The sequence below is a fragment of the Hemibagrus wyckioides genome, linkage group LG15 (genome assembly GCF_019097595.1).
Source record: "Hemibagrus wyckioides isolate EC202008001 linkage group LG15, SWU_Hwy_1.0, whole genome shotgun sequence".
NCBI lineage: Eukaryota > Metazoa > Chordata > Actinopteri > Siluriformes > Bagridae > Hemibagrus > Hemibagrus wyckioides.
The window spans coordinates 10696244-10716114 of NC_080724.1; the positions used below are offsets into that span (position 1 = coordinate 10696244).

At 40.0% G+C, this 19871-nt stretch overlaps 1 protein-coding gene across 1 annotated transcript in view; it reads right to left on the bottom strand.

Moving 5' to 3' along the window:
• Nucleotides 1-1449: 1449 nt before the first annotated feature.
• Nucleotides 1450-19871, bottom strand: part of ghrhrl (growth hormone releasing hormone receptor, like) — a 43827-nt gene continuing 25405 nt past the window's right edge. Inside the window, exons 6-13 of the mRNA XM_058410464.1 lie at nucleotides 19292-19424; nucleotides 18268-18415; nucleotides 12446-12506; nucleotides 12202-12271; nucleotides 11920-12011; nucleotides 7282-7411; nucleotides 4219-4260; nucleotides 1450-3465 (exon numbers count right to left, since the gene is read on the bottom strand). Of these exons, the coding sequence (XP_058266447.1) occupies nucleotides 3364-3465; nucleotides 4219-4260; nucleotides 7282-7411; nucleotides 11920-12011; nucleotides 12202-12271; nucleotides 12446-12506; nucleotides 18268-18415; nucleotides 19292-19424 (778 nt within the window). The 3' untranslated portion in view covers nucleotides 1450-3363. The remainder of the gene's footprint in view (nucleotides 3466-4218; nucleotides 4261-7281; nucleotides 7412-11919; nucleotides 12012-12201; nucleotides 12272-12445; nucleotides 12507-18267; nucleotides 18416-19291; nucleotides 19425-19871) is intronic.

The following is a 19871-nucleotide window of genomic DNA, read 5'->3' on the forward strand; positions in this document are numbered from 1 at the left end:
TTCCCTCCAGCTCACAGACCTGGGGCTGTGTCCAAAACCACCCTACTGCACTAAATAGTGTGTTAAAATAGTACACAGTTGTGCCTGACTATGGCCAAAAGGACATACCAGTGTTTCTTTTATTCTGTGATCACTGAAATGTCCTCAAAATGTTCCAACATGCAGCCAATCAGCCAAATGTAGTCGATCAGATAAATGTGATCAATCAATTATAGTTGTTTATATGTGATGAGCCAAGTATAAGTGATCAGCTAAATGTGATCAATCAAATGCAGTGATCAGATAAATGTGATCAATCAACTATAGTTGTTTATATTTGATGAGCCAAGTCTAAGTGATCAGCTAAATGTGATCAATCAAATGTAGTCGATCAGATAAATGTGATCAATCAACTGTACTTGCTTATATGTGATACCAAGAATATTTGATCAGCCAAATATGATCAAACAAATACAGTTGATCAAATGAATGTGATCAATCAACTGTAGTTGTTTATATGTGATAAGCCCAGAATAACTGATCACCCAAGTGTGATCAGTCAAAGCAGTCGATCAGATAACTGTGATCGATCAACTGTAGTTTCAGCTGTAGTTGTTTATATGTGATAAGCCGAGTAAAATTGATCACCCAAATGTGGTCAATCAAATGCAGTCGATCAAATAAATCTGATCAGTCAACTGTAGTTGTTTATATTTGATACGCCAAATATAATTGATCTCCCAAATGTGATCAATCAACTGCAGCCGATCAAATAAATCTGATCAATCAACTGTAGTTGATTACTGAAATGTGATCAACCAAATGCGATCGATCACCTAAATGTGATCACCCAAATGTGGTTGGTTAGCTAAATGTAATCAACCAAATGTACTGGATTAGCTCCAGTGTTGTCAGTGCCAGTGCCTTAAAATACCATCACAGTAAAATCTTCTTCATCTTATTAGTTTTAATCGAGAAAAAATGGAGGCTAGTGAGAATTCCAATTTCTACAGCAGCACAGCAGCTGCTATAATGTAAGTGATGTAAGATAAGAACTAACTCTGGATGTTGCAGAACATGGATGTTGTTCCATTGTTGTAAGAGGAATAAATTAGTTCAAGATATGCAGTTATAGGAAACTAATCCATTTTGGGGTGGGAACCTGATAAAATCATCTCCTCATTGATTACTTTCCTATTAGAGCACACCCCCGGTGTTGTATTCTTTATTTACTGAGCAACCGATGATACAGCAAGTCAGCAAAAGTGCAAAGTGTTTCTTTACTTATTGAAAAGAAAAGAGTTTTAAACACACTCCACGTGGGTCTGTGACTTAATTCCCCACTAGAGGGCGCTGTGTGATTAACGCCTGAATGGGAAACTGAAAACACTTAAAATTTTAATTTTTAAGTTTATTTAGATTTCATCAGATGATTTCATTCGATTATCATGCTTGAAAGACATTGTTCTCACATACAAACAATTAGTTGTAAAAATACAATCAGACTCAACAGCATCATAATGAAAGGACGTGTATTTACACAGCCAGTAAAATATAAAAATCTTTCTTGCTTTTCTTTTATTTTTTTAACACTTCAGTTGGTGTATTCATCAGACAGTGAATATCGATAATAAATATACACATCAAAATACAATAAACACATAAAAGAAGATACACAACGTAAGCTTTTGTGGATAAATATGTTGAATACACAAAGGCGAAAAGTGTTTAATACATATCAGTGAAAAATGACAACAGACTGTTTCCTATTTTCTTTTCTCTAAAGAGAACAAGTGCAAAAAGGCTGAATTTCACCACAAAAACATGTACCGCATGTAGGTGGATTCTCAAATAGATTATAAACAGATTTTCACAAACAGACTGAAAACTGGTGTATAAAAACGAATCATTTTAAACAGATGTTTAGGATAGCAATGTGTTTTGCCTGTTACGTAAAATTGTCCTTTCCTGTCATCATCCATTGCCATCGAATCACTGGTTTAAGAAACAAAATGAAGTTTTACTTTTAACATTTTTGAGCCTCACTAAAGAGACCAAATGGTCAGAAATGGTCTACTTCAATATAGTCTTGTCTTATATGTGCTCCCATCTGCTTCCCATCTTCATCATGAATCCTCCTCATTTCTGCCTCAGTACAGTGTCATGGTGACTCCTAGAGAGCCGAAATGATAGCTATCTCTCTCAAAACAGCACCAATGCCCTGAAAAGATACCAGTGTTGCCTTTTAGGATCCGTGCTATTCTGTCTTTAAAACTAAAGCACAACTCTGTAAAGTGCATCATTTTCTGCATCAAAACATCTGAAGGAGCGAGCGAACATATTTTTAAGGTCTGGAAAATCAGCTGTGTTTCAGGGATGCTCATGGGAATTCCATGTGAGCCGTTAACATTTTAGGCTTATTAATGTGTGCTATGAACATTGTAGTGTCCTTTAAAGAAAATACACAAATACAAACACACATGCACAACCTTTAAATGTCACAACCAAGTCTAGATTTTTAGTAATTCTGTGGAGTAAAGCAGCTGTTCCCAGCTTGTGCAAGACTGCAGTAATTAAAGGTGTCCTTTGTCATTTTTTAATATGTGTCAAAATCTAGAATAATCTTATAAGATTAATGATATTTAGGAAAATCAGAGACTTGCGATATTTCTCTGCAGTGTTTCTGTTAATCTGGTTCATTACAGACTTTTCCAGCCCAGAAATTAGCCCCGCCCCCAGCCAGAAGTAAGAAGCTCAGCTCTGTGTCTTATTCTTAAAACTCTAAAGATGAAAGCTTGTTAATGTTTTCACAGGAATTGTGTTTCACATGACAGGCAACAAGTAAATAAATAAATAAATAACAGCTCCTTTAAGCAAACAGAAGCACTCAAGAAAGATGTAGTGAACCACTGAGGACTAGAACGTAGCTTGCATTTGCTTGCTTGCATGTTTATAATCACATTTCACATAAAAGATTTCCACAGTATTATTTTATCAACAGCTGACCGGCTTAGATATTATATTGTATTTAAAAAACAAGAGTAAACATGATAAAAATTCATTGAAGTTTCAGCTACAAGCTAGCAGTAAAAGCTATTCACCATGTTTGAAATAGTCAGACACTGTTTTTAGCAAGGCAATGTCACGTGTTTTTTTTTTCTTTTGAGTTCTGCTCCAGTTGGTTTGCGCCAAAGCTTCACAGCTTCCTGAACTACAAGCGAGTCCCACACGAGACCTGAATCACTACAGCGAAGCCATCATTTGACAACAGGAGCCAGCCTTCGCAGTCGTGCTGTCTTGCTGTGGGCAAAAAATAGCAGATAAAAGGGGGGAAAGTAATAAATAAACCCCAGAGTCTCTCGAATGTCGAACATAGTCACAGAATCAGAACGGTGTATCCATCTGACTGCCTTTGGCTCCAGCGATAACGACTCCATAACTGCTCTCCTGCCATCGCATCCACATCAGTCGCACTTCCTTCTGGACCTGAAACACACACACACACACACATACACAAACACACACAGAAAACCACAAAAAACTCCTGAATCAATAACAGACAATAATAGTTGTTTGAGCATGTGTGAGAAATAAAGGCACAGTTTCAATTATGATATTGTGTTTATGATGTGTTTTGCTGCTGTTATTGTTATTGGAAGCACACAAATTATTCATTTTTAGTAAGCACAGTATCCTGGGTAGAGTCACGGTGGATCTGCAGTCTATCTCATTGCGAATGAGATGGAAATATGCCATGGATCGGCTACCAGACTGTCACAGATACCCCCCCCCACACACACACACAAACACACACACACACTCTATAATAATAAAGCCAATTCACAATCAAGAATTTTTCAAGGAAGCTGGAAAACCAGAAGGAACCCCACATGTGGAGATAACAAAATTGTGGAGGCAAACATTAGGGTGCCAATACTTTTAACACCAACACTGTATGCATTGTTCAGTACATGCTAACCCAGTAGAATTATTTCAAATGATATTATAGTCCAGTGCAAACGTTTGCACACCCTTAGAACAATATTGATATTAGGATTCTTCCTTTGCGTGTCTAACTTCATTTACCCTGACTTCTGAGGACTTGACAACATACATTTCCTTAATTTTTTATTGATGCAAGGAATCACAAAAATGAAAATGAAAATTAATTAAAAACAAATTATGAAGGGAACTCAAGTGCCCTTATGCAGTATTTGAACTGATATGAGAAATACTCACCTCTTGGTTGAGGAAACAGTAGAGAATTGCCACCATGAGCCCCTTAAATAAAGGAGCAGGGAAAAATAAAAGTTAGTTATGATTAAGTTGTCTATTGCCCATTGTAGATACGTACATTCATTATTACACTAATCAAAAATAAAAGTTGGCCATTTATTTTCTAAACTCATTCACGGATAATCTCAGAAAAAAACAGAGCAGCAGTAAAACTTTAAATGAAAAACCCAGAGCCATGTGTAGTGCTTTAACCTTTCAGCGTAAACCTATTATGGAAATAATAAAGCAGAAAATGTGCATCTATTTTGTGTAATTATGCTCCTTAAATTCCTTCCATTTGTGTAATTATGTAATTACCTGAAGGCCCTCAGTGCTGGAAAATGTATTACAAAAAAAAGGAATACCAGTACTCAAGACTATGCATTTTTATGCTAGATGCACATCTGTAGAGCTACAGAAAGTCTAGGTATGTATCTAAAAGTACATAATAGTTGGAAAAGAAACAAATGTTAAACCCTGGAATGGCCATGAAGTGGAATGGAGACTGTTCATCATTCATTTTGGCTTATTTAAACCACAGTGCTTAAATAGTTCTAAATCTGATTGGTCAGATGAATTTTCTATAATAGCATATAATGAGACTGCTGATTCACTGCATTAAATGGAACTAAACAGATAAAAAGTACAGGATTTTAGTCCTGAGAGTCTTTGGGTCTAAAAACAAAACCTTTTTTTCTTTTCATCTTTGTTTTTTTAGCTGGAGTTGAAGCCATTTTTGGTTAATATGGTAATGATGATGACGGTGGTGATGATGAAGGTGAATATATATTAGATATGATTATGAATGAGTGCAAAATATCTCAGAAGATAAATCTCCCTTCATGAGAGGAAACAGGAGACAGTGGTCATTAAACAGCAGATGAACAAGATCAGGGCAGATAGGATGTGTGTGATTCATTGTTTTCACTGCAGTAAGATGGCTGACAGAAAACTTGATTTTCTGAAGCTTACTGAAGATACACCTCAACGAATATTCGAATGAATCTCACAAATCATAAGATTTTATTACTCTTTTAACTTTAAGGCCTTGATTTACCAGGACATGAAGTTTGTGTGTGTGTGTGTGTGTGAATGAGTCAAGTCTGATAAATTGTGTGAATAATGATAATCAGACATAGTAGAGGATGGAAACATGTGCATGTACTAATTGTTCTCAATAGTTGTGGTGGATTCAGATTTTTAAGAGATTCATCTCGGTGAAGATGAAATAAAAATTTACCACAAAAGTGCAATTTTTATTAAGTATAACAGCATTAAAATGCAAAATAAAATTTCCTTCATGAACGCCACATTACCTTCATGAACGTCACATGAATGAATTTAGTAATAAAACGAGTGCTGATACTTTTCCGGAATATGGTCTATTATTCGTAGCTAGAATTTGGATTTAAAACTAGCTTGTGTTTATACAGTGTTTAAACAGTGTATAAACACACAGATTATTAGTGGTGCACTAGTTAGTGTTTTTAGCACATTTTTCTTTCAGGGTTTCCACATATACCCTGTGATAAAACATCTAATGGGTGAAAGCCACTGTGTGTAACCACAGGCTATCTGCTGGTAGTAATTACCTGCTCGTTTTGAAATATTTCTGGGAAAAGCTGCGCATTTTGCCGGCTGGAAATGGCAAAAGATTTGCAGGTTGGGTTATTGCTGCTTTCAGGGAGAATAAAATGAGAAAAGGTGCAGTGTGAATTTATAACAGCGGCACGCTATAGCAGGACCGTGCTGCAGTTCAGACCCAGGCTAAGAAAGGTGTGATATGCACTCATCCATTTTAATTAAAGACACAAACACTGAATTTACAGAGTTGAACAAGCACAAATAATAGAGTTGAACCTCTTACTCCATGGCAACCTGCCGCTTCCAGATTACTGCTCTCACGCAAGTGCAATTTCAACAAATGCTAAGAAGCTTAAGGCCAAGATGGGAACGTTATCAGACATTAATGAAGGAAAAAGACACGTCATGGTGGTGTGTGTGGAATGCCGTTTTAGTCCAAATGAAGTCAATAAAAATGGCTATGATATAAAAAGGACTGGTTTTTATTTCATAATTGAGGCTTTTTTATTTCAATTTATTTTTCTTTCTCCCCTCTAAAAGACACTTTATTTGACTGACTTTATTTGATTCTGTTGTAATCCGTCAGTCAACACCAAAGGGGCGGAGTCAGAGAAGACTGGAACATTGGCTGCTTGTTTATTAATATATTCATTATTTATATGTATAATTTATTGACTCATTTATAGATTTATTGCTGTGTTTTAATTCATTTTATTATTTATATCATAGGGACTGGCAACCTGTCCATGGTGTACCCCTGCCTTTTGCCCAATGTGTGCTGGGATAAGCTCCAGCAGACCCCCGTGACCCTAATTAGGAATAAAGCGGGTATAGACAATGGATGGATTTATATCATAGGTATGTTTAGTTAGTTATTTGATTGTTTTTTGAATACAATGTCATTTGATGTGACAATCATTAGTTTTTTTGCCATTTAGAGTTACATTTAAAGTTAAAATTTACATTTAATGTCTATGATCATGTTCTTGTAAATATTTTAGTCATTTTCTAACCAGATTTTGTTTTTTCCTCTGTACTGAAGTTACTAAGGAACCCTCTCATGGAAGACCTGACACTGGAGACTGCTTACATTAATTTAAAATAAACGTCTCGCCACAGAACTAGCTGTAGAAACGATAACACACCAGAACGAAGACTTTAATATAAACCTATGATTTAAATCACGGCCTGGAACTACTGTCAGATCAGATTCTGGCCAATCAGAATTGAGAATGCAAATTGTTTTGTTAAATACCAAACTGTATTTGCATTGGATTATCTGATTAGATGTAACTTGATGTAAGAACAGAGATGAACAGTGATGGGAAAAAATCATGAGGTCATAACCAACGTCATGGATTATGTACAGATTAAAGGTGATATGAAGTGGGTCAGTGTTGAGCTTCTCTCTCACACTGATGATAGACAAGGGATTATGGATACCTGAAACGAGCCAAGGCACAGCTCTAAACAGAGACGCAGGCTGATGTTAGTGTAGTCTGGCAGGAAGTTAAACACCACGTAATGCGTCCCGAACAGAGGGATGAGCAGAAGCGTGGACTTGGTCAGGCGTCTGAAGAAGGAGAGAAAACGAGAGAAAAATACAAAATGGTATCACAATATAGCAAATGACCCACACTAAAGGTTATGAAAAAGGACATGTATAAACCTGTTTATGATTGCGTGAGATCCTTTTAGCTTGAAGGACAGCAGGGAGATGACGGGCAGGCCCTTTTGCAGGTGCGTGGGTGCGGTATGCATTTCAAAGGGCAGCTTTTCATATTGAACATGTTGTCATCTGTGACATTTGTGGCGTTGGGTTTGAAATTGTGTTAACCCTTTAAAGTGTGAGCTAATTCAGTTGTTCAGGAGCTAATTCAGTTAGACCATAGTCATGCTGAATTCTCAAGTCTGATTGGTCAGAAGCTCTAGCTCCAGTAACAGTATCTCACAGGGACTTGTAAAGCAAAGTCTCCATATTATCTGAGACTAATAATAGTCCCCCCCACCACCACCTGTATGCTGGACTGTATACTGGTGTCAATTTCTCTACACTGGACATGGAGGGAGTCTCCAATGTCAGTGATTAATAACAATCACTGGGAAAGTCTCATTAACATGGCAACCTGTATGTTTTTTATTTACTTACTAAAAACAACAAAGGATGATTAGGTAATGATTATGTATAGCTAGTGATAAGTGGAATTTGAGGAATAAAAGGAATAAAACACTTTTGGAATGCACTATAACACCATATAGTATTTTGTTTCATTTCTGACATATCTTTTTATTTAATTATAATCACGTAAAACTCCTATGAAACAAATAAAGATGTGAGGAATACACAAATATACACAAATAAATACACAAATAAATACTGATCATGCTGATGTTGAAATAACCCAGTTATCGCATTTACGTAAGGATGATGACTCTATATTGGAAATAATTACTCCATACTGAACTCTTGGTGCATCTGAGAAAAATCTGGTTGTGCTGATGGTGTTAAACAATCAAGCAGTTAATATACAGGAATATAGCTCTGTAGTTGTCAGGTTTCTATCTGTAAAGTGCTACTTAACTATGATGAGGACATGTACAAACCGAATGTCAAGTCGAGTTAAAGATTTACAAAAGGAGGATTAAGGCATTGTATTAATGTATTATTATATTTGACAGGAAATTAACCCTATTTTAAAGTCTCTCTCTCTCTCTCTCTCTCTCTCTCACACACACACACCTCTAAGACTCTAAAGAGCTCAATACGAATCTCTCTGCTCTTCAGAATTAATCCGTTTCTATTCTCAGATGAATTCAGACGATAGTTAGATATCATTTATGTAATATGAATATTTAAAAACTTTAGTATCTGCAATATGTGATACGTGGAGCCACATTGTGCCCTCTATACAGCGGACAGGCGTTGTTCTACATTATCGCTCCTAATAACTGTAGCGCTGCCTGCTGCTCGGAGAGGACCTCTTCAATTAAAATGCACAACATGATAAAAAAAATACACTTGAGTGAAGAGATGCGCATTGTGTTTGACCTATACTGTAGAGAGAAAGAGAGAAAAGCATGTCCACAATGACGTCAAATCCATATCCAGCGCTCTGAAATGGAAAGATTTGCTAGGTGGATCCATTAGAGGGAAATGCGTTGTTCTTAGGAAAAACACACACACACACACTTCAAATCCATTTATGTTAGCTTTCAGATTAAAAAATTTTTTTTTTATTATTTATTTGTTTGCTCATGTTTGGTAAAGATTTATTAGGTACGTGCTTTAATACGGAACTTGAAACAAAAATATATTTTAGAGCAAATAATATATATATATATATATATATATATATATATATATATATACTGTCAGGAACAGCTGGACAGTTCCCTGCCAGGCCCAGAGAGGGCGCTGGCAGGTGAACCTTGGAAGCCTGCTTCTTTGTGTGTCTTTTGTTACACCCTTCCTATTGTTCCTATCCTGATTGTGTCACCTGTATCCCATTAGCCCTAATGTCTACCCCTATAAATAGGGATCCTTGTGTTTGTGTCCTTGTCCATGATTGTTATCTGTACCGTGGTTTCTGTTGGGGTTTTGTTTGCTAGGTTCCATGTCCAAGCTAAGGTCTAGGTTTTGTTTTGTTTAGTTAACCACGCCATGTCTTGTGTTACGTTTGTTTCCCTATGTCGCGTCTTAAATGTAATAAAAGCAGTGCTTCGCTGAATCCTGCGCATGGGTCTCATTACACCGTGTGCTGGCGTGCGCACACACACCACGGGCGTCTGGGGTCGAGCCCCGCATAGGGCGGGGGTCCCAGACGTTACATATATATATACACTACTCACAAAAACTTAAGGATATTTGGATTTTGGGTGAAATTTATGGAAAATGTAAAAAGTTCACGCTACAGTGATATTATATCATGAAAGTAGGGCATTTAAGTAGAAGCATGCAATGGTGATTTCCTCATCTCAAACAATTTATTGAAACAAAAGCCAACAACAGTGGTGGGTATACCACAACAAAAAATGTCAGCGTCTCATGCTGTTCACGAGTCGACTTATTGTCTGCTGAGGCATGGCATTCCACTCTTCTTGAAGGGCGGCCCTCAGGTCATTGAGGTACTGGGGTGCAGGGTTACCAGCCTTTATATGGTGACTCAGCTGATCCCATAGGTTTTCTATGGGATTCAGGTCTGGAGAAAGTGCAGGCCACTCCATTTGAGGTACCCCAGCCTCCAGCAGGCGTTCCCTAATGATGCGACCTTGATGAGCCGGAGCATTGTCGTCCATGAAGATGAAATTAGGCCTGTGTTGTTCATGCAGGGGCACAATGACTGGATTAATGATGTAGTACTGGCTTGTCACTGTACCATTCACAAGATGTAGTGCAGTTCTGTATTGAGTAGACACACCTGTCCAGACTGTAACACCACCACAACAGTGGCTGATGCATAGCGCTCTCCTTGATGTCTCCAACATCGTTGGTGGCCATCATTTCTGCTCAACGTGAATCGACTTTCATCAGAGAACAGCACTGAGGCCCACTGGTCCCTCGTCCAGCGTAAATGCTCCCTGACTTGACGCCTGTGCCTGGTGGTCAGGTACCCTTGCAGGTCATCTAGCACACAGATCACACTGATGTAAACGGTTTTGAATGGCCTGACGTGACACTTGGGTGCCTCTCACCTCCCTTAAATGTGCCTGGAGTCGAGTGGCATTCATCATCCGGTTCCACAGGGCACTGTTCACAATGAAGCGGTCTTCAACGTGGGATGTGGCCAAAGGACGTCCACCTCTATTCCTTTCTTCCAGTCTCTCTGTATCTCTGTTGCAACGTGCTGATGACACTCTGTGACACTCTAAGCTCTGTGGCTACTTCCCTCTGAGAACATCCTGTTTGAAGCCTCACAATGGCGAGGTAATGTTGATCAATTGTTAGGTGTCGTCTTGATCTCATGATGTCAAAATGTGAACAGCATGATGAAGAGGACTGTTTAAATACCAATTCTAATTGAATCAGAAAATTTATTGGTCGATTCATAGATCAAACACCAGAATTTTGCAGTTAAGCACCTTGTTAGAGAACAGCAAGTTATGCAAAAAGTACTGAAACACTGAACAGTTGGACATGTGCAGAGAAGGTCAAATTAAGTTCACCTGTAAAGGTTATAATGCATTTTAGGTGCATCCTGAAATTTCACCCGAAAGCCAAATATCCTTAACTTTTTGCAAGTAGTATATATACAGCTCTGGAAAAAACCACTGCCCAATCTCCAGATTTGAACCCTATTGAAACCCTCTGGAATGTCATCAAGAGGAAGATGGACGGTCACAAACCATCAAGCAAAGCTGAGCTGTTTGCTTTTTTGCAAAAAGAGTGGGTGGTATAAAGTTCCCTAACAGCAATGTGAAAAACTGGTGAAGAGCATGAAGCCAAAATGCATGCAAATCAGGGTTATTCCTCCAAATACTGATTTCTTAACATTATTTAGCCAAAGCATTAACACAATTTGTTTACAAATTATTTGCATTTTGTTTTATTTGAGTTATTAAAGCTCTGCAAATACTGCATGATCTTGGGTTATTTTGATGTGTTGTCATTTCCTTTAAATATACACTCTAAATAAACAATAGTTATATTTTGAATTTAGAAGAAATATTGTCAGTTCACAAAAAATGAAACATGTCAGAGTTAGAAATAATGATTTTGATGGAAATGATGAACATTTTCTTCAAACTTTGCCTTCATAAAAAAACACCTTTTGCACCAATTACAGCCTGGATATTCTAGCTGTCAATTTTTCAAGATAATCTGATGAGATTTCACCCCATGCTTCCTGGAGCATCTCCCACATGATGGATTGGCTGATGGAGTCTTCCTCCATAGCTGAAATCAAGCTGAAATATGCAAGTGATCCCAACCTATATATACTATATATAACTATATATAACAAAAAAAGTCATTTTTAATTTTTTAAAATGAAAATCCACAATTTTTAATATTGTAAATTAAGCCAATCCTGAGTGAATGTTTAAAGCCTAAATGTTGTGAATACATCTTGAGAGGCTTCGTACCTGTACTGTGCCGAGTTGTTGAACTGGATTAAACGCGGGTTTAACTTCTGTACCAGAATCCTAATGATGTTCAGGAACAACAGAAAGTTGATCTGTACAAAAAAAACATACAGATCCAGTGAGTTATGTAAGGAATAATACACTCAGGGATGTGCTGTTATATGACAATAATCAGTGATGAGGTGATGTGATCTGGAGTTAATTATTTTCATAAACTTCTCATGCTCATAAACTTCTCATGAAAACTCCTTATGAAGTATGATGTCTTGTATGAAGGTTTACCCCAATAGATAAAACAATGGGACCCTTGATTATCCACCAGTAAGGAGAATCTTCATTAATGTCCCAGCATCTGAAAAATATATTCACCAAGCACTGTTTATCAGGTCAGGCATCAACATTTGACATAACAGAAGTGCATCCAGTGATGAAGCAGTAACCACAATGTTCTAATGGACATCAAGGATGTCAGGTCAAGTTGCTGAAGCAGTTCATTCCTGACTGTGAAAAGGAGCAAGATATTTACTCTGTGTCCTCAAAATACAGCCGAGAGATGATCCAGAGGAGGATAAAAAGCAGAGGAACTCCTGCAGACAAGAGGTAGATAGATAGATAGATAGATAGATAGATAGATAGATAGATAGATAGATAGATAGATAGATAGATAGATAGATAGATAGACGTGAAAAAGAGAGAGAGAGGGAGAGAGGGAGAGAGAGGGAGAGAATCACTAATCTGTAATGGAGATCATATGGAGAGGAAATTGGACTTCTACTTAATTATTCAAATCATGTGAGAGATATACAAAAAACAAACAAACAAACAAAAAAAACCAAAACAAATTCTTAATTAACTCAAAAGGGCCACAGAGGAATACAGCTCAGATATGACATGAGATTGACACTCCAAATGACTCTTAACTGAAATATTTCATCTGTTTAATATCCTTATCTGGAAAACAGGATGTCCAGATTTCGATTGCAGTGACTTAATTTTACCTTATTGCTCAGTTTAGTTTTTGTTTTGTTCAGATCGGTCGTTAGTTTGAATCCCCCTATCATGCGCATTAGGGATGTAATCTGTAAATAAATATATTATTCCTAATGAACAGATGATGTGTGTGAACAGATAATGGGTTACACATACAGACTGGGATTGGAGGAACATCTGGTTGAGTCGTGCACTGGGACCTCGTGGGACGTGGGTCGTGCAAACTGGAGATTTTTCACATTAATGCAGGTGCGAGCGAGCAGGTGGATACGTGTCAAACAAACACCATCTCCTTTATTGTGCAACAGATAGTAAATAATAGACTTAGAATTTACAGCATTTATTCATCCTGAGTAACTGCCCGGTCAGTGGTCTACTAATTAGACAGTCCCTCTAGGATTTGCCCAATCAAGTAAATTCGGAGGATTTTTAAATTTTTTAAAATTACAGCAGATTTTCTTTAGATTCGAAGTGAGACACAATTGCGTGTGTTGAACATGCGTACAGCTCTCATAGAAGGTCATTACATATGTGTCTTCAATGGTTAGGATTTTAAAAGAAGCATCCTCTGCTTGCAGTTTTGCCAAATCAAGTAGTTTTCCACAAAAAAATGGTGCATCACAAAGCGTTTGAGAAATGCTACAGCAAAATCAAACATTTTTGGCTGTCTCCAATTTTTCTCATCTAGGTGGCTGGTCAGCGTTTAAGGGCAGGTCCCCCAGGTGAGAGACCATCTCTGCCATGTGGGCCAGAAAGGAACCCTAACTCCAGAGGGCTAGGGTTCTTAGGGATGCCCCTTTTGGAGACATTTCCACTGCTACCTACTCCGCCACCTTGGGATGTTTCGGGGTTCAGCCATGACCACCCATGCTCCTGCTCCTTATGTGTTGCCACCTTCTGGGTTAGCCCCTGCCAGCTTGCTGTTTCAGGGGACTATGCAAGGTGAGAACAGTAAGAGGCTAACACCTCTCTCAGACCACCTGGCAGCATGGAAGCTTCTGTTGGGTACATCACAATGGGTTCTGTGGGAAAAGGCTACAGAATCAAGTTTGCCTCCCATTCTCCTTCTTTCAGGGTGGGTTGTTGGCACAGACCAAACCTCGTTCCTCCAGGAGGAACATCTCTCGCATTGGAGAAAGGGGCAGTTTGCCCACATGAGGTCCCTAGTCCTCAACCCAGTGAAGTGTGCTTTCTCCCTCTGAGAACCACCTTCTGGGGGATAGCTTGGGATTCAGCCACAATGTGGGCACGTCTGTCTCCTGCTCAGGGGGATTCCATCCTTTCTGCCATAAAGGTCTGACTTTAAAATCTGACTAGGCCAGTGCCTCTCTGCCTCTCAGGCTAAGAGGGTGCTTGGCTCATGACTGTAGTGGGCAAAGCTATTTTTTTGGTTCTGCTACACATGAGACTGTTTCAACTCTGGCTCAAGAGCTTTTATCCCCCAGACAACCTTTTCAGGGTCACAAGGGTTACATGTCACGAGCTTCGTACCCTTCTTATTTGGTCAGACCCCAGTTTCTCACCTTTGGTCCCACTCTTATGGCATGTCCTTGTCGCAGGACTCTTTCAATGGATGCCTACCTCTTGGGCTGCGGAGCGGCCCTATATGCCCGCCCTGCCCATGGCATTTAGGAGGCTCTCATAGCACACAGATTGACTGAAGATGATGGCTATGTTTCTAGTGCTTTCTCCTGAAACTCAGGGGCTACCCTTGGAGGTCCTCTTCATCAATCATTAGGGTGGTCTGTGTTTGCGTCCTCTGTTCAGGTTGGTGCACCAGATCTGGGCCTAGGTAGAGACCAGATTTTTCTCAGTAAGAGCAATTTATACTCCAGAGCACATTATAGGAAAGCAGGCTTCCTGCTGAGGCAGGGGCTGAGGCTGAGTTCCTGCAGACACACCTCTTTGAGGGCCTATCACCCCCTACATTGAGGTATACGTGGCAGCCATTGTTGTGAGTCACTTGCCTGTTCTCTGGTCTCTCACCTCCTGCACAGTGCCAGGCAAATGAGGCTTTCCTGTAGACAATATCTCCCCTCCTGGGACCTCTCAGTGGTCCTGGAGGGGCTTCTCCAAGCCCCCACTGAGCCAATGGAGTCAGCCTCTGAGGAGTTTCTGAACCTGGTAACGGCTCTGCTATAAGCCAGTTGTGCAGCCTTTCTGCAGGCCTCCTGCACTCTGCCCCATGAGTTGGTGGAGCAGGAGAGACTACACCTGCTGTGCCCAGTTCGGGTTCTTAGGACTTAAACCTATTGCTTGAGCACATGGCATAAGTCCTCTCCCTTTTCGTCTGCTTTGGCGGCCACAACAAAAGCAATCCGCTCTCCAAGCAGCAACTTGTGCTGGGTAGTGGTAGCTGTCTCCTAAGCCTATTTGGTGTGCTTTGTGGATTCGCCTCTAGGGATTACAGCTCACTTCACTAGGTGTATCGCCTTGTCCAGCACTCTGGCTGGGACAGCCCCCCAGGATATTTGTGCTGCGGCATATTGGTTCTCTCTGCACACCTTTATCAGGTTCTATAACCTGTACCTGGACCCCACTCCTGGCTCTTGGGCTAATGTTGCTCGGCTCCATGCTAGTTTGTACTCTTTCATGTCCTCCAGGACAGACAACTCCCAGCGTGTGGCAGCGTTGGTATTGGTGTTCCCATAGTGTCAAATTCCCTCAAAAGGGAACCACACTAGGTTACATATGTAACCCAGTTCCCTGAGAAGGAAACGAGATGCTGTGTCGCTAGCCTGGGTGTTCACTCACACTTCCTTCAGACAAGTAGAAGCTAGAGTAATGTGACGTAGATGCCCTTTTATAGTCTTGCCCGGAGCACTCTGCTTCATGACCTTCATGAACATGACCTACCCAAGCTGATAAGTCGGTGTGATTTCAAGCAGAGCTTCAGACACAACTTCCACATTGAAGCATTTCCATAGCATCAGCAGCGTCTTGTTCCCTTCTCAGGGAACCGGGTTACATAGGTAACCTGGTGTAGTTTGATACACAATTTCCTACTTCTTGTATATCTTGAGAGACAGATGTCACTTCATCCAATCAGTAGTAAGATTTCCATTCACAAACTATACCTACCTTTTCCAGTATGTATGAGTTGTTATTGTTTTTGGATTTGTTATTTTGTTTTTGGATTTGTTTTTTTTTCTAATGTGTTATTTTGTTTTCTTATTTTTTTGCACTTTGTTTTCGGATTTGTTATTTTGTTTTGCACTTCTCTGAAATAAGTGTATAAACCCCCACACCACCAGGGTGCCACACAAGAAAGTTGGATTTGGCTTAGGGCCCTCAAATCTTCAGAAACAGCCGAGCATTTCGTACATGGTTTTCACATTGCAGGACCTTCCTTCATGCTGCTTTTCACCTGTGTATCTGTTCTTGTCAAAAATTCCTGTCATCAAGAAATCCTGCGAGGGAAAAACCAACATGGACATGTCCTAAACTGGTGAAATTAAGCAACAGATGAGTCCAGAAATGTGATTGCAATTAGCAACTTATCAATGTGGCTGGAACAAAATTGGAAAAAGTCTCTATTCATTCAGTTCGTGGTGCTTCATGATGGCAGGAATTAGTGACAAGAACAACATCATGAAGAAAAATCACCATGGAGCCAAGTCCTGGTACAAGGAATAATGGAGCAACACTCCAGCATCAAGCCATAAACCAGCGAAAATGAGTCACATATGAGTCTGGAAATCTGATTTATACTGATTAGACTAACAAAATGCGGCAAGTCAGTTCTCATTTAAGAGGGGTTTTTTGTTGTTTTTTTTGATTGTTCAGTTTGTGGCATTGGATGACGACAGAAATGTGCAGCAAGAACACCACTGATAAAACCACCATGAACTGAGATCCTGCAACAAGTGAACCTGGTACAACGGGAAAAAAACACATGAAAGCCTGTCATGTTTTCTACTGACCAGACTGCAGAGAAGAATGTGAGTCAGACAGAAAGTGACAAATGATAACAGTCGAGTGTTGTCAAGTAGTTGATCGATTCGAGGGCTGCTCGGTTGGTGAGTGGATTGTTCTGAATGGCTGCTTGTGAGTGGACTGCAGCGATTGTGTGTATCGGTTTGTTAGGGTTTTTTTTTTGCTTACGTCTGTTTTGTAGTAGAGTTCCTTTACTTATCATTATACTGATCTGGTGTGCTCCTTTCTCTCCATTTCACACTATTCTGATTACCTCCACCAAATAAAACCCTGTTTTCTGTTCGGTTTCTTGCTAAGGATAAGAGAGAAGTGTGGGAAAGGTACTAAAGTGTTGCTGATAATGTCACAGTGATATCACACTTCAGATATCACATGTCATGATGTGCTCTAACATTCAGTTTTTTGTGACATTTGTGTATAAATTATATTTCAAAATTGTTTTCCTTGTTTCAATTCCTAGCCAAGGAAATCCATATTATGTAGTTAATATCCATGTGATTAAAATGAGAGGTGAGGGGCTGGGCCTGGTGGACAGGAAAGGAGAGATTAGAGGGTGGGGCCTGATGGACAGTAAAGGAGAGATTAGAGGGTGGGGCCTGACGGATAGGAAACGAGAGATTAGAATGTGGGGCCTGGTGGACAGCAAAGGAGAGATTAGAGGGTTGGGCCTGGTGGACAGAAAAGAAGGGATTAGAGGGTGAGGCCTGGTGGACAGCAAAGAAGAGGAGTTGGGGTGGGACCTGGTGGACAGCAAAGGAGAAATTAGAGGGTGGGGCCTGATGGACAGCAAAGGAGATATAAGAGGCTTGGTGGACAGCAAGGAAGAGGAGAAGGGCCGGAGCATTGTAGACAGTAAAAGACAGATTAGAGGGCGGGGCCTAATGAACAGCAAAGGAGAGGAGAGGGGGTAGAGCATGCTCAACAATAAAGGAGATTAGAGGGTGGAGCCTGGTGGACAGCAAAAGGGAGATCAGAGGGTGGGGCCTGGTGGACAGCAAAAAAGAGGTGAAGGGTGGGGCTGAAGAAAAAAATCTGGATGAAAATTTGTCAAAATTCGTTGAAGGGGTAACCCGTAAACCTATAAGGTGAAACCTGAGTTGTGGCATTTTGGATACATCCACAAGAATATTTGCAACTGATTCATACAGTGATTCATACAGGTGATTTTAGCCTAAAGTTACCAGTCACGTAATTACTTTTGGTATCTTTTTTGCCATAATACATTTTCAGTGGGAATAGAAGAAGAAGATAAAAAACGAAGGCATATTGACTTTATACATTAGTGTTGGCTCAAATCTTATCACATCTTCAAGCTATGAAACTATGGACATAAAGTCATGCTGTACTATGTTATGAACAACTGCCCTCTAGGTGTGGACCACATGCTAATAGAGATGCAGTAGCGGTGTTAAGCCCCCTCACCCCAGCCCAGCAGAGAGAAGCCCCACAGACAGCGGCGGCTGCGAGCAGACAGCAGCAGAGAGTTGAGATACACCGCTTCCACCAGCAGCCAGGAGAAATTACTCATCACACAGTAATGACAGAACACGACGGACGCCTTGCAGCCTGCCTGCATGAGAAAGACAAGTGGGAATTAAGAACAGAGACAAACTTATTAAGAGAACAAGAAAAGAAAATTGTTGAAGAGAATAAAGTGGTAAAGTCGTGCTGAGATGTAGTCGGCAAAAGAAAGAGAAGTGTTAGACGTGGAGCTGAGGGAAATGTTACGTAAGTACAGAATAAAACATAACGCAGGATGCTGTAACAGGAAAATAGTCAACGACAGAGAACTGATAGAGAAATTCATCCTGCTGAAGGTGATTATTTCCATATTAACTGTATTTTATTGATACAAATAAAAAACAGTCTGCAATGGGATTTATAGGATTTTGTTCATTTATGTTTGATGTAGGAAAATGTAGGAAAACTCTGCACTCTTAAGTTAGGGAACCTTCACTTGTGAAACTTTTTGTAAAAATTGATTGACTTGTTGTATTAAAGCTTTAATCATGTGTATCATTCACTTCACTGCAGGAGCAACTGAAATGCAAACAGTGTCCACTGAGACCACTGGACCACATCCATCCATCCATCCATCCATTCATCCATCGATGCATCCATCCATCCATCCCTCCATCCATCCGTTTGTCCGTCCGTCCATCCACTCGTCCGTCCGTCCATCCATCAATCCATTTGTCCGTCCATCCATCCATTCATCCATCCCTCCACCCATCCATCTCTCCACCCTTCCATCCATCCATTCATCCATCCATCTGTGCGTCTGTCCATCTGTCCGTCCATCCATCCATTCATCAATCCATCCATCCATCCTTACATCCGTCCGTCCATCCATGCATCCAATCCTACACAGGGTTACATGAACCTGAAGCCTATTCCAGACACTGTGGACAAAGTGTGTGTGTGTGTGTTTTCTGTATACACTTACAGTAGAGAGGGAACAGTGGTCGGTATCTTCACTGCCAAAGAGTGTAGCATCTTTAATGAACACAGACACTGCTTTGAGCATGAAGCTGATAAACAGCTGGATGTGGATGTAGTTTCTTGCGCAGTGCAGCCTCCTTCATAGACATAGACACCACACACACACACACACACAGTCATGACACATTTAACACTGAAAAGCTTAAAGTAGAAGTAAAAGAAGAAGAAGAGGAAGAAGAAGAAGAAGAAGAAGTTGAGGGTTGTGCTATTAAAGAAAAATAATCAACAAGCATTTCCTAGTGTTTTCTTCCTTACGGCATCTAGAACAAGATCTGACCAATCAAGAAGGTAACAGCTCTGTGGTATAAAACACCTCGTTCACATGAAGATATAATCTGCACAAAAAAGATGTCCGCTGTCTCTCCGCCAGCAAAAGGCCACAGTCTGTTTTGTCTGCAGCAGGTAAATTGCAATCACCCACCATAATGGCTCTCTCTATCTCAGCAGTGGTCCCTCGCATGGCCATAATTAATTTACTCTTTTCAGCCCGCTGAGTGTTATCAGATTTAGTGTCTGTGGCGGAC